At 37.9% G+C, this 22,179-nt stretch overlaps 3 protein-coding genes across 4 annotated transcripts; 2 read left to right on the plus strand and 1 right to left on the minus strand.

The window, feature by feature from the left end:
• The first annotated feature begins 1,822 nt into the window (after window positions 1–1,822).
• Window positions 1,823–13,667, plus strand: LOC128894953 (uncharacterized). Its single transcript, XM_054157082.1, has 13 exons — window positions 1,823–2,132; window positions 3,979–4,765; window positions 5,387–6,197; window positions 6,597–7,056; window positions 7,315–7,504; window positions 7,884–8,016; window positions 8,193–8,432; window positions 8,988–9,200; window positions 11,216–11,637; window positions 12,019–12,258; window positions 12,703–12,905; window positions 12,987–13,028; window positions 13,103–13,667. Exons 1-13 carry the CDS (start codon window positions 2,041–2,043, stop codon window positions 13,239–13,241), a joined length of 3,972 nt encoding a protein of 1,323 aa, XP_054013057.1. The 5' UTR covers window positions 1,823–2,040; the 3' UTR covers window positions 13,242–13,667.
• Window positions 13,668–13,819: 152 nt separating this feature from the next.
• On the plus strand, window positions 13,820–16,081 carry LOC128894972 (pyrimidodiazepine synthase-like). The gene is made up of 6 exons (XM_054157125.1): window positions 13,820–14,175; window positions 14,434–14,591; window positions 14,933–15,097; window positions 15,494–15,626; window positions 15,709–15,824; window positions 15,895–16,081. The coding sequence occupies exons 1-6, from the start codon at window positions 14,151–14,153 to the stop codon at window positions 16,015–16,017; spliced, it is 720 nt and encodes a 239-aa protein (XP_054013100.1). The 5' UTR covers window positions 13,820–14,150; the 3' UTR covers window positions 16,018–16,081.
• LOC128894952 (mediator of RNA polymerase II transcription subunit 23) lies at window positions 16,052–21,722 on the minus strand. 2 transcript variants are annotated; one of them, XM_054157080.1, is made up of 11 exons: window positions 21,588–21,722; window positions 21,203–21,447; window positions 20,985–21,117; window positions 20,734–20,913; window positions 20,375–20,659; window positions 18,155–20,297; window positions 17,832–18,071; window positions 17,592–17,751; window positions 17,228–17,515; window positions 16,949–17,146; window positions 16,052–16,822 (listed from the first exon to the last, which is right to left on the minus strand). In XM_054157080.1, the coding sequence occupies exons 1-11, from the start codon at window positions 21,630–21,632 to the stop codon at window positions 16,684–16,686; spliced, it is 4,056 nt and encodes a 1,351-aa protein (XP_054013055.1). In that variant the 5' UTR covers window positions 21,633–21,722; the 3' UTR covers window positions 16,052–16,683. The 2 variants fall into 2 exon arrangements, with proteins under 2 accessions (XP_054013055.1, XP_054013056.1); XM_054157081.1 differs by lacking the exons at window positions 20,985–21,117; window positions 21,203–21,447; window positions 21,588–21,722 and having other exon boundaries at window positions 20,718–20,855.
• Window positions 21,723–22,179: the final 457 nt, after the last annotated feature.

Genomic DNA, 22,179 nt, shown 5'->3' on the forward strand with positions numbered 1-22,179 from the left:
AGTATTCTCCATCGTAGTTGACCTTCAACGACCTTGTATAACCTTTATCCATAGGTTCCGCAAAATTTAAATGGGTTCAATATAAACTAAGTAAACAGACAGATCTCGTTTAACCCCATTTGCGTCATACGGAAAAGTAAAAAATTCGTTCTTATCACCAATGTTTTATTTGAATTTAATTTCCAAGTAGGTTGCGCGCATATGTGCGCTAATTATGAAAATGGGTTAACACGTTCACGGCGGCGTGTACCACCGGTGGCTCACGCTCGCGTGTCTATCAGACGACTGGTACCGTTGCGCCGCCCCACGGCAACAAACAAAAACAACAGCGCCGCCATGAACGTGTTAAAAACAAAGTTGATCTTCACTCCTTTATACTTTCACCCACAAAAAATGCCAGACTACGTTCCAGACTCGAAACCAGGCAAGGTTCTTCCGATCTCCTCCTATCTATCGTTTTAAGCAGGCAAGTTATTCAGGTGGCCTACTTAAAACGTCTCCACTTCCTACTCGGTTTCAATTACAGACCCAGAAATCCTTGCTTATTAACGCCGTAGAAGCAAGTTCCGCGCGTTTAGAGAATAACGAGGAATACTTATCATTTGCAGCGGAGCTATCAGTTAATTTTAGAAACTGTGATGGATCTGCCGACGACGCGACTTAACTATGATTCACATAACGTCCTGGACTGAACGGAGTTAACACGGCGCGCGGTTCTCTCCTTTGTCTCGCAATGAGGAACATGGGAAACTAGGTCCAGGCCCGTCGATTCCCCGGATCGGAACCGAGGAGCCATGGAAACCGTCCACGTGACGTAAATGTTGGTTAGTGAAACAACGAAAAATACCGGAAACCTGATAGGTCGGTGTGCGTCGGATTTCCAAACGGTGATTCACCGGTGCGAAACGGTTGCGTTGTCAATTTAAGGTTTTTTCAGCGTTTTAACTCTACGGCGTTCGTCACGTGACTCGCACACGATGATGATTCAAACGCAACAGGGAGTAACCAGACGTTGACAATTAATCGTTCTCCCGTGAGGCATAAACTAATTTACAATCGTCCATACGAACGCGATGCGAACGATCGCTTTTAGATTCTACCGTCAGAGTTTGAATGATTAAATCGAGCGAATGTGTTCTCTTTTATTTTTTGGTATAGGTGATACGAGAGGAACAATTGTCAGACTTCCTAGAACATCGCACACGTGGCTTTCCTTTCTTATCGTTTCGGTCTCTTTGTTTCCCCAAAGAAATGTCAGGTTGTACGATACACGTTTTTATTGTCAAGTTGTATGTATCGTTATTCGCTACTTTACGGGGTCATATTGTTTCGTATAGACACTATTTCCGCTCGATTAGCAGGTGATGTGTTTGCCATGCCTTTCGATGAGTTAATCAGTTAATGATTAGTTTACTTATCCTTAAAGTTCTCAATGTTCTTATTACAATAGTTTTATTTGAAGTAAATAAAAGAACCCAATGTTGTACAGGCCTATACGGTAAGATAACCTAAATTTGTTGGCGTTAATTGCTTGCACTCGTCTCGGAGGTCTAGCGATACAGTGTTAAACGAGCATCTTAATAGGGAGTTGTTTTCAACCAATTCGTGACCATACGGGTGTTAATAATTCCAGTTAAGAGTACGCTGACATCCTTAACGCTTGCACACGGAATATTAAACGCTGTAAACGCGTACAATTACCATTCGAATTACATATTTCCATAACGATGCACCATGATTTCCATATTTACCGAGTCTCGTTTAAATTAATCACATTTTACATTCGACAATGAACATTGTCGACAGATATCGAATCAAACCGACTTTACTTAGAATTGGTCAAACTTTCTTTATTACGCGCAAGACGCCCGCATTGGGCTTGTAAGTAGAGAAACGACGATCGAGAGCAATCGAAATTATAAAACATGATTTATTCCAACTCCTCATTGCTAACCACGTGACTCGGATGCGGTGATTCAACCGCGCAGAAGTGCTTCGCACCGAGCTGTCTTTATTACTATAGTAGCTGTCGTTGGTGGAATGTACGGAGCAAGTGTTAATCATTTTTCGTGTACGTGCTCGACGCTTCATCGAGATACCCGAAATGAAGGACCATCGTCGAGTCTTGCGAAGTACGATTAACTGTTATTATTTTTCTTTTTTCTTATATCCATTCGTTCAACAACATGTCTCGGAGCATGGTTAACCTTTGTTAATCTTGGGACGACTTCTGCCAAGTTTTACTTCTGAGATCATTCGTGACTCGGCGCTCGAACTCCAATCTTATCGGATATTAATTACATACATTTCGAGTAGTGTTTAATGTTCGTTTATATATTATAATTATATAGCGAGTATTAATTGTATTTATTACAATGCGATACGTTCTGATAACGAAATTGCTTGTTCTCCTACATGTTAACGTTAAATTATGGCGGAATACTCTTACTAACTTTATGCGGATTACAAACTATCTGGCTCGGAAAATCATGGCCTTATAAAGCATATCTATAAAGCATAAGTCATTAGCTCGTTAGAAGAAGCATCGCTTTTATATACGTATACGCACGCACGTGCTGGGTTCATTGTCCCTAGAATTGGCCTCGATAGGTTTTTGAACAGATTTTCAGAAAAATTAATGGACGAAGATTGCGATGTAATTTATAAATAATCTAAAACCTAGTAAGATTAAAGACCCCAGAAGTCCTCCTAAGGAAACACCATTTTCAATCATACGAATCGTTTAATTTTAATTAATTCCAACCATTCGTTGATAACATTTGCTATTTACTAATTCTCTGAAACCCATTACCGGACATTCACTTTAAAATTAATTGGTTAAGCAAATAGTTGGACACACATTTTTATACTCGATGTAAAAATAGGAATCAGTATGCTGCACGTGTGTGTTGCAACAGCACACATGTGTTCTGTTTACTCAACAAGTTTAGCATACTTTCACTGCTTTGCGATACCACTATGATCAAACCAATGCTTTTCGTTGCTTAAAAATAATACGTTGAGAAAATTGCAATTTTCGTAGTTTAAAATCGTTGAGACGTTTAGATTCAAGCTGAAGTTATTATCGTATTGCTGTGATACGTTCTCGTATTTCTTCGGGACGTTTGCAAAATTATACGTAATTTGATACTACTCACTCCTTTGCAACTCTGAATTACGCATTCCCATACAAAATTGTAATTATCAATTTGAACCAGCTACCACATATTTGCTAAACTCGAGTGCCTGCGAAGAGCGAAGTGAATTAAGAAATTATCAGATTAAAACACTTGGTTAATCCTCTTTCCTTGTCTCGTGTGGTTGCTTTCCATCTCAAGTTGCACTGAACACGATGGTATCATCTATCAAGACATTCTCTGCCACAGGTTGACGAATAATACTCAAATAATTGTTTACGCTCGCATTAAATGATCAAGTTTGAAAAAGAATATCTGTTTTGCATTAACGTTAATATGATCCGATATGTATCATACAAATAGTATTATTTAACACTCGAGTATTTTGGAGCGGTCAAAATTCCTACTAGGATAAAATTTTGTTTCGTTTAAACCCTTCGCTTTCAGAATCAAATCAATTTCCTTAGTGAATAAACCAATATTTATTTCCTTAGTGAAAATCCTTGTCACCCACACTCGGGTGACGCATGAAGTATAGATATTCTCCGAATCGTATTTATTTAGACTTTCCGGAAAACTGCGTGACAGAATAATGCAGATTAAAAGATAATTCTACGTTTCGAGCTTCGCGGTGTCAAAAGTTGATCCTCCTCTCGAAACCAAAGTAAAAAGTAGAAGTCAAGACGCGGCTCCTCTACAGTCTACGTTATTTTACTGGACCCTTGGAAAGATTGAAATAAATACGATCCGAAGAAACGCTTGATCGATCGGTATGCAACCGCGGAGAAACAATAGATTTCTCTCATTTCCTCTATAAAAAAACAGTACGAATTGTGTCCAGGGGATCGAAGCATGTGGCGCAGCTTCTATGTTCCTGGATCGTACGGTTAAAGGATAGCGCCGAGGCGGAGAAATACGCAATCTTGATGGAGGAAAAACCGATCCCGAAACCCAGATCGACGGTGCCCGATCGACCGGTGCCTACTCCTAGGAGATTACCACCGGTCCTTCCGGCAGCTCGGCTGAGCAGTCACAGCGACTCGAGCCAATCGGAGAAAAGCGACGACTCGAAATCGACACCGGAGACGCGCGCCGCGAACAACGAATTTTTCCGAAATCTGACCACCAGCTCGCGCCAATTGAAAGACGAGATTTCGGAGAAGGTGACGACGAAGGGCCGCGCGGTCATTTCGAGCACGAGAAACGCCAGCATAAGGCTGGAAAAATCGGTGAAGAACCTTCTGACCAGACGATTGACCTCCTTGAACCAAGACGAGCACTTTCGAGACAGCACGACCGGTACGAAGGCGTTCAAGGACCCAACCGAGGACGAACGATGCGTCTCGATGCCCGCCGACGATATTTTCAGCGGTATCACGTTCTACAGTCCCTTGAACAGCAATCTGAGGAGCGTCAGAAACGAGGAAGACCTTTCCGGGACGCGACACAGTCCACCGCCTCCGGTTTATCCTCCTCCTCCGCATCCTGACGTGTATATCTACGACGAGCTGCAGTCCGTCGTTACGTCGGGCAGCAGTCGCTACGACACTATCAGCTCGACCGTCTCCGACAAAGTCGAGAGGGACTTTCCGGATTCCTTCAATCTCCTCAGTTTCGCCCTCAATCAGGTAAATATTCGGTTCGTGGACGTTCGAATTTTCGTTCCTGATGGTTGCACGCCGGTTGTGAAATCCAAATATGAAGTCAGGAATAGTCGAAGCCGATTACAAAAGTCTCCTGAAATCCACAGAAACCATCCCCATCACTGGCCATTCAATCCTGAGAATCACCGAACAAATGAAATATTATAGAACTCTAAACGAAACGGCACGGAGATTCGAGCCGACGATCCTCGAATCCACAGTCGATCGCTTTACCTACTCCACAAATCTCATATCCTACGTTTTGTGTTTTCGTTCGACTTCTTATTGTTGGGTATAGGGGACGCGATACTACAATATCATGTCATTGATCAGCTCCAAAAGCGTTAACACTTGAAGACCTAAAAAAAATTAATTCCAAAAACGTTCAACTACCTTTTATCACCCGATAACCGCGCGCAGAGGCGTATTAATTGGCGATGACAACACAGGGAGGCACAAAATTATTCAATTTTCTCTTATGCCCCTTTTCTTATCACTGATCGTTCCAACGATAGCAGTCGTGATCCCAATACATACACGCGAGACGGAACACTATGCAATAGTAGATCGTATATTATCAAGGAACTCCCTGCTGTTTCTCGTCAGGCTAGCGACTCCGATCAGAGTTTAAACCTGTCCGACGTTAACGTGACCCTGCCACACGACAAGACCGACACCAGGAGGTTGTCCAGGTCCGATTCTTGGACGTTTTATGACACCGCGGCAGCTGGCAGGTCCGAAGGGCTCGACGAGCTGGACAGGATATCCAGCGCAGAGGAGGACGTCCTGGACAAGGAGGTGCCCGTTAAGGACAGGACGTCCTCCGCCTCGAGCGAGAGTCAAGCTTCCATTCAAAATTCATTGTACGAGAATTTATCGCCACAAAAAACGCAGCCAGAGGACAAACAGTCCTCCAGTGTGGAGACGAGACAGTTGAACAGCAAGTCGTTGCTTTTCGAATTCGATCCGTTCGCGCGCCACTCCGACGAGAATGTTTACAGTAATTTCGAGAACAACGATATGATGCTACTGGAGACACTGCTGGCTACCAACGATTCGGCCAGCAGCGGCGGAAGCATTCTCGATTTCCAGGAAGCCGTCGACAACGAGGAAGAGCAGGACGAAGTGGACGAGGAAGATATTCTGCATCCGCAAATTTCCACGGAGCCACCGGAACCACCGAAGAGATTCGATTCTTTGCCGAAAAGCGAGTACGACGAGGTCGCGGGAACCACGTCGTTTCCGGACCGGACATCGATACGGAAAAATCCGGCGTTGTTGCCCAAATTGGCTCACCTGGTGACGCGAAAGCAACCTGCTGTGCCACCTAGGAAATCGACGGGGAAAAGTCGCTCCAACGATCCGCTGCCACCTACTCCGAGCAATGTCACCGCGACCACCGATGGAAATCCACCTGGTAAACGACTTTTCCCAGAAATTACCTGAGACGATTCTGAATCACAATTTCCCTTGGAAAAATGTCGGGAAAAATTCTTCTTCAGAATCGTCTCAGCTACTAATTCTGGCACACCCTGTATAACACTTGCATATAAAGTAATCTCAACGACTACAAAAAATTGCACAAACTGAAGCAACGTAAAAAATGCGCGAACTTTTAAAGACTTTTGTAGAAATATTTTAGACATCAGGAATATAACAAAATCTATTTTTTCACCACCACCACCAAAAAAAAGAGTACCACCTCAACGAACCAAAAAAAAAATATACACGTCGAATTGAGTAACCTCCTCCTTTTTCGAAGTCGATTAATAAATGTATAATCTCAAGCGCCACCTCTCTTTCGAAAAATCCACAGTCGCAGCAACGACGACCGGGTCGACGAAGAATTCCGAAGAGACGATGACCAGTCCCTCGAAAGGGAAGGCTGCGGAGGAACATCGACGCGTGGGCATGATACAGAAACTGAGGAAACTGAGGCACGATTCCGCGAGCCACGGTATCAGGCCGAACATGATCAGTTTCGTGAAGAGCGGCAGTAAATTGTTGTCTAGGAATCGCGACCACGGCGGAGTGTCGAGCTCCAAGTCGACGAAACTGGAGAGGCCGAAGGTGAACACACCGCAGAATCCTGCGACGCACAGAGGAATCGTTTACAGAACGGGCGCGGGCATCGAGAGGGCGAAGGATCTCGTGCCGAGGGTGACGGTATTGGCCGACCAGAAACTCTCGTTTTACGCCGATAAGGGCATGTCTACTCTGAAGGAGGTCGTTCAACTCGATACAGTGTACAGCATTCATCTTCTGCAGGATGTAAAGTGAGTCCGCTGTTTCGCGTGATAGAGGAACGAGTCGCGAGATAATACAGTTTGATCTGTACTGAAACACGATTCAGTGATACGCGGTAGTTGATAAATTCAATTGTTTTTTAATATATTTATTAAATCCATTAAAGCCTCCTTGCGATTAAATTGCAACCGTTCTCAGCGCTCAGCAAAAGGAAGGGTATTTTACGTATAAAGAGGTGTGAATGTTGAAGGGAACGGAGGATAACGAAGGTGATTTAAAATGTTCAGGATTGTCGATGGCGAAATGGTACATTGTATAACGATTAGCGTGGACGGAAGGCCAAGCATTCACGTGTTCTACGCGAAGGGTATCGCCGAACGAAGGGTTTGGGCTCAAAGAATATTGGAGGCGGTTACTCCAGTCTTTCCCACGAAATATATAGCTGATCTGACGAGAGCAGGATGGGCCTACTTAAAGGTACACCAAAAAAAAAAAAAAAAAAATGTACAAAACTGTATGGAAAGTAGAATTCTCGAAATCTATCGACTCAGAATATCTTTTAAATTTCCAAGCTTACGAGTATCTTGACAACTAATGGTACGTACCTCAATACCTGTCGTTTAATAAATATAGTTCAAGTAAACTTTAATCGAATGGATGTCATAGATCAAGATTGTTTTATATTAAGTAGTAGTATCGAAGTAGTTGTCGTTAGTCTTGGAGCAATTTTGTTACTTCAGAAGTAATGATAATGACGTTTAGTTTATTATTCAAGATAATATGCTAAAAACAGAACATTGGCCTACATTTAATACGTTATATTGTATCAACTAATACCAGTCGGTGTGTGTTTCAGGAAGGTGTAACAGGCACGTGGTTTCCAGCTTGGGTTCTCCTGCACCAAAGGACTCTAATCTATACAAAATCTCTGGATCCCTTCATGGCCATCACCTTTGGAGAACTCGACCTTCGAAAAGCACGCTGCATCGGTAAGTTCTCTTTATCAGAGAACAAGAATTATTTTTTTCATAAGACAATCGTCCGTTCGGTCTAATCGTCCATTCAGTTATATTATTTTCTGAGTTATATCTGCAGTAAGAACGCGTCTTTATTTTAGGGACTTACCGCAGGAATCTTTTAGAGAGTTCTGAACGTTGTGTTACAGTTTTACGAGAACAGGAAGGACCGAATTCCGGTGCTGGTTCCGTTTCAGTGGTGGTCGTGGACACAGGTGGCAGCGGAGCATTGCACATGACCGCCCCAGGTATTCACGAAGGATCTGCATGGAGGCACGCGCTTTACCAAGCAGCCACCACCTGCGGACCTGCTTTGGAACAGCAGCAACTCACGCAAGACGACGTACCTGTGTTTCTGCACAAATGTATCAACTTTATATATGCCCATGGTAAATTGCTCGGTACAGCATTTTATACAATTAGGTCGTCCCATAAGTTCGTGCCACTTATTCTTCTGCTGTTCAAATTAATATATGAAACCCTCAAGTGATCTTAGAAAAGGTAATCTGTCTCGTTGTGCAATATTTTCCCACCTTTCTGATATAGTCATTATACTGTCATCATAATTTTTTTTTTTTAAATATTGGCTCAGTCTGCAATACGAGCTCATGGAACGACCTAATGGATGGACGGATATGGAAGACACTGCTTATGCTTATTAACCCCTGTATATTTTGCATATATATTTTTTGTTATCCTTTAATCTTTCAACCTTTGAGTTCTCCAAAGTTTACGTACATTGGCAACTTATGACTTGTATAATCTTAATTCCTATTTCCTTACTGCTATGAACAAATAATTGTACTATTTACGTACGAGTATTACCTAACATACAAGGTTGAAACGTATTTTCTAAGCATTGAACATTTTATTAATAAGAATTTTATTAATTTCGTACGAAGAAGATGGAGCGTTACTTTGAGAACACGATTGTCACGTTAAAGGTATAATGACGGAGGGAATTTATCGTCGAAGTGGTTCCAACAGCGCCGTTGTACGATTGCTGCAGGCTTTTCGTCGGGACGCATGGGCGACGCAAATTACGAGAGGCGTGTATACAGAGCACGACGTCGCCACCGTTCTCAGAAGGTTTCTACGTGATTTACCGAATCCATTGTTTCCTGCCAACATCCACGATCGGCTTTGTCTTACCTCGGGTAAGGAGCATTCACTGTCCTTGACTGGCCATGCACGGTTTTAATCTACTGACTCGACGCATTGACACTGAAACCACTCGAACGCCACGGGCATTGAAACTCAAGGAAAGACAGAATTTAATCTTTAACAAACAAATTTTATATGTTTTACAAATTTATATAATTTCATAAACCTTTTTACGTATCGTAGGTTAACCTTGCCCAAGACTAATTTCTTCGATGACAAGAAACCATCGTTATACTTGAAATTACTTTTTGCTGAATTATTATGACTAATAAATCAAAATTCATTAATGTCCAATATTTTCAGATAACTAGAACTCCTTTACTCTGGCAAACTCCAGATACTGCAAATTAAAGTGCGTTACAGTAAATTTACATAGTAAAATACATTAAATTATGTACCCTTAACCAATTTACGTGTCGTAATAGGCAATTAGTGCATTATTTAAACTGTTGGTGCGAAAACCAACGCAAGCTATTTGTCTCGTTAATAGAGGAGGTTAAATGTTTTCTTCGAAGAGTAGTACGTGTAAGTAAATCGCTCCTTGCCCTCGGCCGTCATTTGCATACGTAATTATAGGAAGAATGTCAAGCGGAGCCGTGTTCACGCCCACGCGTACTTTCTCACATTGTACCTCCCCTTTCACAGGAAGCATATCATTAAATTTCCTGTGTTATTACTTACGAATTGATCCCTTAAACGCCCGGTCAAATCTGACCCATAATCGAATTACAGAATGGTAAATTACAGAGTGATCCTCTCGCTAGTAGACCCGAAGGAAGTGCCGCTGCAGTGGAATGAAGTAACCGACGTCTCATTTCTGTAATCCGAAAACTTGATGACAATGACATCCGCAGCGGGGACCACCTTGTAAATACTAGGACCTCGGCTACTTCATTCTATCGCGGCGGCACTTTCTTTCTATCAGCAAGAGGATCACTCTGTAATTTACCATCCGTTTCGAGAAAAAGTTTCACTTCAAAATTAATTTCATGAAAGGGTATACCTAATCAGTGGAAATGAAAACATAACAAAATAATGAAAAACAAAAAAATAAATATACATGTCGAATCGAGTAATCTCCTCCTTTTCGAAGTCGGTTAAAAAGCACGATACTTTTTATTAATTTTACCTTTTTAATATTTAAGTAACAATGCTTTAATACTTATTCGTAATTAAAGCGAAAGAACACGAGTTAAGAGTACGATTATGAGACTGAAACCTTGAGGAAAATATAGAATAGAAAAATCGATCTTAGAACTGGACAACACTTACGAATAATTATGATAATAGTAAACGAACGTTGAACTCGTGAACTAAAATTTATTCGACGCCTGTCGTTGATTTTGAGGCTGCTTACGGCGGAACGTTAGCGTGAGAAACGCACGGATGTCGTCGATGAAATCATACGTAGTTTTTCATAACGAGTAATCGTATTTCTCACGTTAGTGAAAGCAACGATGTACATACGCGCACCCAGGTACTTACATCTCTGATAAAAGCTGCACATGATAATTGTTTCGCGTTGGTAATGATGACTCGAAGAAACGACGCAAAAGCGATAGTGAAAAAATCAGAATTATTATCTACTTTATAACTGCATTATGCATTTGATAACGCTGAGACAGATGGTATCATCAATACAGGTGTTGTTGTTGTATTTTCTCGAAATTTGTAATTTTAAAAATAATTATATTTTAATTCCTTTCGTGCAGTTTTAATGGAAAAAAGTTCAAAGCTTATGGAGAGTATCCTGTCTTTCCGGTTAGTAGCTCGAGAGTAAAAGCCCTCCTAATTCGTTTCGTCGCGTTCACTCTCGCTGGTCTTGAATTCTCCGTTGTTTACCAATTCTATCGTTCCTTTTCGGCCAAGCAACTCTCCGCTATTTAAATTTAATATTTGACCTTGAAAATAAAACGATCAATTATGGAATAAATTTCTCGCCAAGGCACTCTATAAGGCATTAACATTCAAACGCGAGATTCACTCAGCTCTGTACTTTGATTTTTAGACAATATCAACGAGAACGACAAAGTCGCGACGTATAGGAAGCTATTATCTTCGTTGAGTCTTGTGCCAGCGGCGACGCTCAGAAGGATTCTCGCTCACCTTCACTGTCTGAGTCAGCAGAGTTCCAGGAACTTGATGACCGTCGAAAATTTATCTGCTATTTGGGGACCAACATTGATGCACGCCGGCGAGAACAGCGCGGAGGAATGGAACAGAGCCGAGACCAGAGTGGTCGGTGACCTGATAAGGCTCTATCCGCAGCTCTACCAACTGACCGCCGCCGAGATGGCAAAGGAGGCAAAAATTTTAGAAGTTCTCGAGAAGCATCACGTATCGAACAATGGTCCACGAGGAGCGCCATCGGGGGACCTGAAAATGTGGATATACATTTCCTCGAAGGATGGAGAATGCGTCAATGTGACTGTGAGGATCCCTCTTCTATTCTAGTTTCAAGAAAAAAATAATCGCGAGCTAAATATTTCAGAATTCGTCCTGCTTTCTCGAATCACATCTTACACGCAGTTCTAATCTTCTGTAAAATGACCGATGATCGTCGATTTAAATAACTTTCGTTCGCCCATCACCTTGAGTTATGTTTAGAATAGCGTTGAACACGTCACTCTTCAGACGCGTTTCTGTGAAATTTCTCTTCGTTTGTGTACCTTAATTTTATAGAGGTCGATTTAAGAAACGCAAAGTGAACTTGAAAAGATTTTTTGAAAAATTGAGAGAGAAATTCTTTGTTGTAAATGCTTCTTCAGGGAAATAAGAAATTCAAAGCAGAAATATTGTTTCTTTCGGTAGATTGGGCCACAGAAGACTGCGTTCGATATTTGTCAAGAACTCGCCGAGAAAACAAATTTGCCGGCGCATGAATTGTGTTTGGAGGAGTGTACGTTGTCTGGTGCACTGGAACGACCGTTGCATCACGGCGAGCGTGTCCTCGAGACAGTGGCAAGGTGGGGATACTGGGATCCCGAGGATAGGAAGGACAACGTCCTCATTCTTAAAAGAGATAGACTGTACAAGGATATAGTGCCACTGGTAAATACGACGTTAAATCAATATTCAATTATAATTTCTCTGATGAAAATGGACAACGCTGTCACAGCATAAATTATATAATTTTGTTATGGAATCATAAGCCCTGTTAATTTAACTTACAATTCGTTTCGCACGGGCCGAATATATGATACTGTTTGGGTTAGAGGGGTTCAGGGTCGTACAAGTCAGAAATTATTTTCCATAGCGACCTGCCCAGCATGGATCAGATTGCGTGAGTCAGAAGGGAAAGAGATAAATGCACATTTACTCGCCACAAAAACAGGATGTGGTTTAATTCAACTTGATCGCGCTCATTGTTGTCATTTCACAGTCATAATATAAAAATTACGACGCCATAAGAATAATCATATTGTGATTTACACGTAAATTTCATTTTTAAATTTCATCTCATTCTTTTCATTTTTTCTTCTTTTCTTTTCTTAGATAAAACCACCATTGACACCATCCGGTGAACTTAAATTTGCAGACAGAAAGACGAAACATTTTAAAAGCTACCTCTTCGAATTTAGTCAAACGAAGCTTTGCTGCTACAAAGATAAAGTCTGTTCTAATAAATTATACGAATGGAAAGTAGAGGATATCATTTGGTATCTAGGACACGAGCCAAAGCGAAATCCACAGACTGGGTAAGCGTATTGTTCTCAAATTTGTAGTGAAAAAATTGCATTGATTATTTCCAAAACTGTACCGTATATTTCTCGTTTTAGGTGGTCTATTACGTTTATACCAAGAAATAAAAAACCAACGAGGTAACGATTGAATTAGATGTTAACAGGCTCGAGTTGACCAATTCTTTTGAATAAAAATTAAAATTATATTTTAGATGTAAAGAAAGTCCATTTTTTGGAAACACGTTAGCGGGAACATTAAAGGACGAGCAATACAAATGGTTAGCAGCTATGATCTTCGGAGAATATCAACAAAATCTCCGTCCTTCTGCAATCAATCTCATGGATCCATAAATGATCAACGTATTTTTCTAAGTTATATTAGCGAGTTCAAAATCGATGACGGTTAGATATTTTTCTATTACACATTAAATGATTTTATCCTTCATTCAGTGCCCATGCTTGCCTCAATGCGAACACGATTTTAACATTTATGTATGAATATCACAATATATATAAACGATATCATTGAGACTGTTTGTAAAGCAAACAAATATAATACTAAAGCCTGTCCAAACATTCCAAAGGCTCAAATAACTTAATCAATTTACGATGACAATAACTAACTTCTGGTAAGTTGTACATTTATGTGAACTTTATATTATACAACATTTTTGTACGTACTGTATTTTATGCAAATGTCGACGTGTAAAATAGCATATTAATTTTTAATGAAATTTGTCATTTTTGTTTTTCAATAAATACAGAGAATGAATTTTAGTTTTTAAGAAGCTATGAATACATTTTTTCCATCCGAATATTAGTAATTTTTTACTAAATACGTTTAAACATTCGATTCGATCAATCGACTTTCGCTCATGCGCATAGGTAACCTTGTTTCTTCAAAAAGAAAAAAAAACAGTGCGAACTGTCAGTCTGCAACCTGCAACCATCTGATCTGCAGCATCGTCGTATGTCAGTTGCATTTATCGACTTTCAGTAATTTGTTCGGTCTAGAAATAGTTGAAATTCAAGTATTGTAGCCTCTTCGGTAACTTCTCGAAGTAATTTTATTAGCATCCATTTATAGAAACACGATTAACATACGTCATAAGTACGAATAAATAGTCACGTGTTGTCAGCTTTTATTGGAATTGATTACCATACCAACACTTTACTAAGCATAACTATTTCCTCATTTCTCTGAAATTTTATCATTCTTTTAACTGTTTCTTTGCAAATTCCTAAATATATTTAATAATCATGAGTAGCGCGCATCTGGGAGCTGGTAAGTATTTCACACTGTTTATTTTTTGAAAGTTGAATGATTTTCTCGTTAAGAAACTTTGAATGAAATCTTTAATGAAATGAATCAGTACATTCCTTACTCTGTAGTCAAAGTTGGAAGGTTTTTATATTATGAAATTTTGCTTATATCATTACATGAAATATAATTGTATTTTATTGTGTCATAACTAGCCTTTTATTGTATTTGATCTAACATCTGAAAGACTACACAGATATTTACAACAAATATGCATTGTAGGTTCTGAGAAACCAGCAGAAGTATCAGGACAAACACGTTTATACAGCATGATGTTTTGTCCTTTTGCACATCGAATTCGATTAATACTTTCTTACAAAAAGATTCCCCATGACATTGTCAACATCAATTTGAAAAATAAGCCTGAATGGTATTTTGAGGTAGATGCATACATCATATCATTTATTTAATCCTTTAGGTCTGATATCTGCAATATATTGACCCATAAACCTTCATTAACCTTTTGTGTACTATTGGTACATATATGTGCCTAACAACAACAAATTATTACCTATGTGAGCATATACAGTGTGTTTCTATATTTATGTATTAAACACTTTTTTAAAATATTTTTTCTATAACAGAATTAATTTAAAAATCACTAAAATTTGAATAAGTAACTGTATCAAATCACTTAGGGTTAGAAATTGCATCATGCTTGAGGAGTAAATAAGATAATAACCATTCTATGAATTGATTATTATTTATTGTAATTTTTTAGATTCATCCAGAAGGTAAAGTACCAGCATTTGTTGATACCGATGGTAAGGTAGTTACAGATTCAATAGATATAGCAAATTATTTGGATGAAAAATATCCTGAACCCCCTTTATATCATGAAGCAACAAAGGCCCGTGATCTGGAATTGTTGGATCATTATTCTAAGGTAACAGAAATCACTATATGGAAATAAATACGTATATTTATATTATTTTACATGCAAAATATTTCAACAAATGTTTACTCAATACATATTAGAAAGCAATGATAAAATAATTGTCTTCAAAATTGTTACAAATGTGTACATGTATCAGTATTTATTTTACTGAAAGTTAAAAGAGATACATTTTTCAGTCTTACTTAACTTTTTATTCTATTAATATTTTGATCTCATAGTTTGTGATCATCTGTAGACTTAATTTTTGTAATTCTCACAGTAATCCCATATCAGAAAATTAGAGTGTTAATAGTATAAATGTTAAATTTAGATCGTGGAATTTAACTTTTTTATTATATTCACGAGTTCTACTACTAATTACTGACAATTGTTTATTATTTTAAGATTGTTAGTATTTTCTCAAATTGTATACATGGCAATGATGAAAGGCCACTGAGTGATATTATTGCTCAGATATTTGATCTATTAGTAGAATATGAAGATGAACTTAAATCTCGTGGAACCACTTTCTTTGGAGGTTTGTAAATTAGTTTTTTGGTTTCTAAACTTCAATGATACAAACTATCAAGCTAACATTGTTTTTGTACTTTTTATTCAAGGAACTCAACCCGGTATGTTGGATATAATGATGTGGCCGTGGGTTGAACGACGAAAGTCTCTATCTTTAATTTATAAAGAACATATTATTATTAAAGATGCAAGATTCTCACAATTAGTAAGTTCAGCATTTTGTAAAAATCGTTTTATGCATTACGATAGAAGCTGACATCTCAAACTTATTTTAGATGGAATGGACGAAAGAAATGAAAGCACAGCCGTTTGTACAAGAAAACGAGTGTTCGCATGAGAAATTTGCACAATTGATCGCAGATTTAAAAGAGGGAAATGTTAACTATGATAGGCTTTAAGTATCACAACAGAGATATAAAACTACTTCCGCAATATGTGATAATAAATAGTTTAATCCTTCTATATTACGCGCACGAACGTGCGCATGTTGATTTAAATTTCTAAAGTAAAATATATGCAATACCACTTACAGTATTACAATGATCATTTAGTAAAATTTTACGAGAACTTATTTCAGAACATATCGTACAGTATTTGCTTATAAATAGGGTTAGTGAATTTATAAATACGTATAAAACATCGAGCTTTTTAACTTATGCCTTCTACTATGACAATATACATTTATAAACCCGTTCAATGCATCATACTGCCTTTTCACATTACTGTGAAAATATATACGTAGTGATAAGCGTCATAAATATAAAGTTTAGATAAATCAACTTAAATTTTGTTGTATTTATAATACTTCATTGCTATACTTTCACTTTCTATGTGCATTTCTTATTTGCATGTAAAAAGTCAATTTCCTTTTTTATACGAGATATACATATTTTCCTGACATTTAAAGAATATTATTTGTTTTAAGTTCAAATACTAATTATCGTATACTTACAGCACGTTGCCCGTGTAAAAATAATATTAAATTATTAAAAAGGCAACGTAGATGCAACCAAGACTTAACGTTATTATGTATTCACTTCCGCATTACTCGTGGTAGGAATGTCTCAGGAAGACTGAATTTCGTCTATGTTTATATGAGCGATGAACCGTAGTCTCATTTGCAGAGCCGGCTTTAATCTTCGTATAATACATTCCAATTCATTTCTCATCATATTACCAAGATACATATATTTTATGTGGTACCTATTACGACTTTTGTTAAGAAAAATATTAGTTATTAGCGAGTTATACGCGTATTTACATCAATATTGGACGAACAATATAATTTCAAAGTTGATATTTCAGAAGTAATAATTAGTGAAAGGATACAATAAATCACAAACTGGTTCCATGTATTTTAAATGAGTCTGAAGACGATCCACATGTTCAAGCATCTCGTATAATGAGACTACTAATTCTCCAAGTCTTTCAGCATTGGCTCTTCCCAAATAGGGCCCAATTAAATGGCAAGCATATATTAATTGCTCTTCGCTATTCACAACTGGTTGAAGTTTCTCTTTAATAAACCTAAATAAAAACGTATTCATATTGCATTAAATTATATTAAAATTACTATAATAAGTATGGTGCATTCGTCTTTAGACTTACTGAGGCATCTTGGTTATTTGTCCAACACCGGCATGATACCATACAGAGTGTGCCAATGCCAACATGTAACTGTATTTGTTTTCCAGCAGACTGTCGTGAGTATTATTAAAATTGAACATTTGAAACGGAGTTAAATTACTGTATTGCCAATTAGCTAATCCTGGACTGCTAATAGTCTCTACTAGTCGATCATGAAGTGCTGACCAATAACATTCTGGCAAAGCAGCTAACAATAAACCCACGCAATTTATCCACAAGTGAATTTCATCCGATGGTATGACTGTATACCTAATATAATTAAATGTTTGTTAATATACTCTAAGAAATTCAATAACATGTATAACATTGATTTACTTCATCTTACCCTTTCGCGACCACATCCAACAACGAATTAGCGACTAAATTAGGAGCAACAGGAACAGCCATAAGTTCGACACATGTAACGTACAGTGCATGTGCAGCAGGGTTTGGAAATTCGTTGAACCTCCAATCAGTGGCAGGGAAATGAGCCGTACTCGACATTGCTTCAATACAAATTTTTGCAAAAGAAACATTAGTTATACTTTTTATTTAAAAAGAATATGTTTATTTAAAAAGAACTTACTTTCGACAATTCTTTGCACTAAACGAATATAATAATCCAATTCAGGCATCCACGAAACAACGTCATCGGTTGACCGAGTCATATACATTTGATAAGCCTCCGAAAGTGCCCATCCTGGTGCTCTGATTTCTCTTAGTGAACCCAAAACAGCAGACACTAAACGTCGTTTCAAAGGCGGTCTATCCCTTAACATACGTTCGTAGTAATGCAACGTATTGTAAAGATATGTTACAGGTCGATCTGAAATTCAGTATACAAGATTAAACTAAAGTAACCGGAATACGAAAATTATAGTATAATATTTAATAGGAAAATATACAAACCATGAAACTTATATAAACATCCTAAATGTTCTAACAACGTTTCTAGGCTTTTAGATACTGCTGGAATTTCCAAATATCTATGTACAACAATGTCGAAAACTGGTAAAAATCGTAAGCAAACGTTTCCAAAATAGACTGGTAAATTTTGATATTGACCAGGTCCTCCACTGGTTTGTTCCATGATACCTTCAGGAGCAAACTTTTCGGGAAATTTTCGATGAAACGCAAGATGCTTTTCATGCCAGTTTGATTGTTTCCAATGCTCTGGAGAGTTTTCCTTGACAAATTCCTGAACCCTATTTCGGAATTCGATGGCTTTGAGCAAAAGTAATTGAATAATGAAGAAACATACTTGAGCCTCACTGCCCTCATGGGTTCTCAGTACTAAGCAAAGAATCAGTCTATCGATGGTTACTATATTGTATTTCCAAATCATATCGTTAATCGTATCTACACATTTGTTTACATGCTGTCCACCCACGCTATTAGCAAATTCGAATACAAGATAGTCGCAGAACTTTCGTAGATGAGCCGATAATGCTCGAGCTCCAATCCTCTCTAGGATTTTATATGCGATTGGGCTGATACGATCAGTTTCAAAAATCATCTTCCATAAAAGACATAGAAAAAGGGGCGGTGTCCCAGGTACAGAAAAGTGTGCTATTATGTCGTTTTCGTTACTCATGGAAGCCCAATTTCGATATTCCTCTTCTACTGCCTTTTTTATCTGTTGCTTATTCTCTTTTGGTACGCTATTTTCTTCAAAGAATTCACTCAATACCGGAGGAAAGCATTGGAGAGTATGATTAGCCCACGAATGTGGTGTATTTTGCATTATTGTATTCAACAATTCCTTGCACCATGTACCACTGTGACTATCCGATCCTGTTCCCGTGACGTGCATAGACCGCGCCAATGTCAATACCAAAGCTCTGTTTAACTCTTCAGATTCCGCGGATACAAGAGTTTTGGGTTCTGATAGAAATCTAGATAGTTGTGGCTGAACCTCAGCAGATCCTAATCCGGTAATTAAACGAAGAGCAGTGCTTTCCACGCACAAGTGAAGCTGAGTCTGATTGGTTTGTGGCACAGCTGCGAGACTATGTAAATGTGACAAAAGCTGAACTCTATAATGCGGCTGTATATGGTGCATTCGATAACTGAACATTTCTAAGAGTGTATACAATATTCCCCATGCATGAGACTTAAAAACTGTTGGAAGTAATTGACTGATGAAACCTTTAATACCGAGACTTTCGATTTCAGTATACACCAGTAGTCTGCTATAAGTTTCTACTAATGCTGGTGCCAATGCCATATTACTTTTTGATTGGGCTAACTTGATAACGTGGGTAACAATACTGTGTATTAGACTCATTTTCGAATGAACTGTTAACGAATCCAAGATCGACATAGATAACGGTGTAGTTGGGCCACTCGCAAGAGCTGCATTATTTTGTAAGGTCTGCATTGGTTGTTGCTGCTGACCTTTTTGAGTACCAAGGATAGTATCGACTAAAGCTGCCATTGGCCTACCGAAATATTCCTGATTTGTGGAATACGCATTACACAATAAGGCAATGCGATAGTCTGAACCCATGCAAAGAGAAGTATTGGGCATTACTAAATGCTGTAAAAATTCGTGATGAAGTTTCAAAGTGTGAGGTATTGGTCTATGGATATTTGAATGCTCTGATTGAGCTTTTTTCAATAAATGTATCCATATACATGTAATAGCCATTTGATGAGTGCATAATGCTTGAGTATAATCCGGAACAGGTAAAGGTTCTTTTTCTGGATAAAGAAGATCGTACAATTTTAATACTGGCAAGAAATTGGATAGCGGATTTCTTTGAATACTTCCAGAAATAAACTGCAATAGGACCCACATTAAGTGATCTCTCCCTTTTCTTAAGTCTCTACGTGCTAGTTTATCATGTATTGCCATTACAATACTTGGAAAGCAGGCATATGAAAAAAGTACAAAATATATAAGTTGCGATGAAAGATGCAACCATACATAGTCATTGGCAACTGTACCATCTGTTCCTTCAGCTGGTAAAGATTCGTTTTCTGCGCGTTCCATCGCAAGAATAACAAGTTCAACTAACTGCTCTTCTAAAGCTATACATCGTTGTTTTTGCTATAATATAAACAAAATAATATTACAAAGTATGTACATTTTCTTTTTAAATATAATTTTAAGGTATAAATATATACCTGTTTTTGTAAACCAAGCATCGAACACACCATATCTCTACTATATGGTTGTTCCAAGACATATCTAAGTAACCCAGTTTGGGGTTTAAGTAATTTTTCGTCATAAGGCAAATTCCCTTTTAAAGAAAATTTCAAAGTCGTTGTATCGAGTGCCCAGGGATTAATTGAATCTGCATACCCAGTGTGTTCTACAACTGGTAGCATTTTGGAATGCCCTACTATAGACACCATTTGTGCAGTATTGCGAAAACTTTCAACAAAGTTTGAGAGCAGTTTTGCCAGTTTCTGTAAGTAATCAATCTTGTAAGATATAATGAAATTAACAGAATGTAGTAAATATTACCTTTCAAGTAACGTACCCAATGTGGCCAATTTCTACCACTAGAGTCCTTTTGAATTTCAGTCACTATAAAGTAGCCTGGTAATAAACAAGCATTTCTATCAAAAATGTATTCAATTACATTCTCCAAGGCTTTTAATTGTGGCTGAACAGAAGCATTTAATCTTGCAGGAATAGTTTGTGCTTTTTCTTTGCATCCCTATAACATTATAATTATAATTTACTCTATCACTTTTACAGAATTTTGAAACTTATTGTATCGATACTCACTTTCATTATTTCTCTAACACCTTTATAATCAACACCTCCGATAATATGTCGAATGAGGACAAAACATTCAACCCAAAAATCTTCTAACTGATATTGTAATTTATCACAACTGAATATACACTCACACACAAGTCTAAAAACATATATGTGTATATTAAACTATAATACAGTTTCATATAAATATACATTGCATTTAATTCATAACATATTCTTCTTACCTTGCAGGCAACACATTAGAAGTAACTAAATGTTCAAGTAAGGAGAGTAACAATTGTAATCGCCTGTGATTAGTCATAGCTGCTGTCATGGATAAAAATTGTTTTACAGCATTTTCTTGCTGTTCCTTGGACAAATTTGACATAGCAGATGATAACTCTGCCTGCCATGCTGATATTTTTTCGCTCTCACTATTCGGATGATGCACAAGTACACAGCTAAAAGCTTCTTCAATAGCTTCTACTTTCTGTAACAGTTTCATAAAAATAGTTACGCAAAAAGTATAATTACTGTGATAATAAATAAAATGTGACAGAATTCAATGAGGAAAATTATTCAGAAAAGCAAGAAATAGATCATTAAAAGGTAACAATAAAACTAACTTACCAAAATATCGTTCACGATATTAGTGATTTGTGTTTCACCGCTCATTCTTTTAGCTTAGTTTTCCGCTCTAAGAGTTTAACAGTCAAGATTCAGCACACGAAGACAAAAGTTATTATTTCCAAGTTTATTTTGCTCATACTTTTTTTTCAAAATTCATACAAAGTGCATTACAAAACGTATATGTCAAATTCTGTTTATGTTTGCATAACCTATATATGCACTTGCGTTGAATATAGATATCTATACCCAACTATACTGTTTGATGCAACACACGTGACAATTCTTTAGCGTTTGAGGGGAATAAGGCACGCCAAACGTATTCTCTATCCCCTTACGGCGTTATACATGTGGGGGAAATGGGGGAAATGTAGTTAAACCGTAGAGTACTTTTATAGAGGCGAAACTCTGATGTTTTTCAGGTCCTAAGTCCTCAATCTCAGGAATCTCTTATTTTGCCGTTATTTATCAAATCGCAGATTCAATATATTATATCTACATGTGGATGCCTTGATTCGCACAAATTTGATCATTCCATCGTAAATTTTCTTCTGTCTGCATTTGGTATCTAGTTACATTCTCATTTAGTCTTATA

Source organism: Hylaeus anthracinus, unplaced genomic scaffold, assembly GCF_026225885.1.
Source record: "Hylaeus anthracinus isolate JK02 unplaced genomic scaffold, UHH_iyHylAnth1.0_haploid 4, whole genome shotgun sequence".
NCBI classification, from domain to species: domain Eukaryota; kingdom Metazoa; phylum Arthropoda; class Insecta; order Hymenoptera; family Colletidae; genus Hylaeus; species Hylaeus anthracinus.

Coding starts and splice junctions, on each gene's coding strand:
- LOC128894952 (XM_054157080.1), bottom strand. CDS start 21,632: ATGAGCGGTGAAACACAAATCACTAATATCGTGAACGATATTTTG. Junction 20,914..20,984: donor GTGTTAGAGAAATAATGAAA/GTGAGTATCGAT, acceptor ATAATGTTATAG/GGATGCAAAGAAAAAGCACA. Junction 20,660..20,733: donor GTAGAAATTGGCCACATTGG/GTACGTTACTTG, acceptor GATTACTTACAG/AAACTGGCAAAACTGCTCTC.
- LOC128894953 (XM_054157082.1), top strand. CDS start 2,041: ATGTACGGAGCAAGTGTTAATCATTTTTCGTGTACGTGCTCGACGCTT. Junction 2,133..3,978: donor CCATCGTCGAGTCTTGCGAA/GTACGATTAACT, acceptor AATTGTGTCCAG/GGGATCGAAGCATGTGGCGC. Junction 7,057..7,314: donor CATCTTCTGCAGGATGTAAA/GTGAGTCCGCTG, acceptor TAAAATGTTCAG/GATTGTCGATGGCGAAATGG.
- LOC128894972 (XM_054157125.1), top strand. CDS start 14,151: ATGAGTAGCGCGCATCTGGGAGCTG. Junction 14,176..14,433: donor TAGCGCGCATCTGGGAGCTG/GTAAGTATTTCA, acceptor TATGCATTGTAG/GTTCTGAGAAACCAGCAGAA. Junction 15,627..15,708: donor TGGAACCACTTTCTTTGGAG/GTTTGTAAATTA, acceptor TTTTTATTCAAG/GAACTCAACCCGGTATGTTG.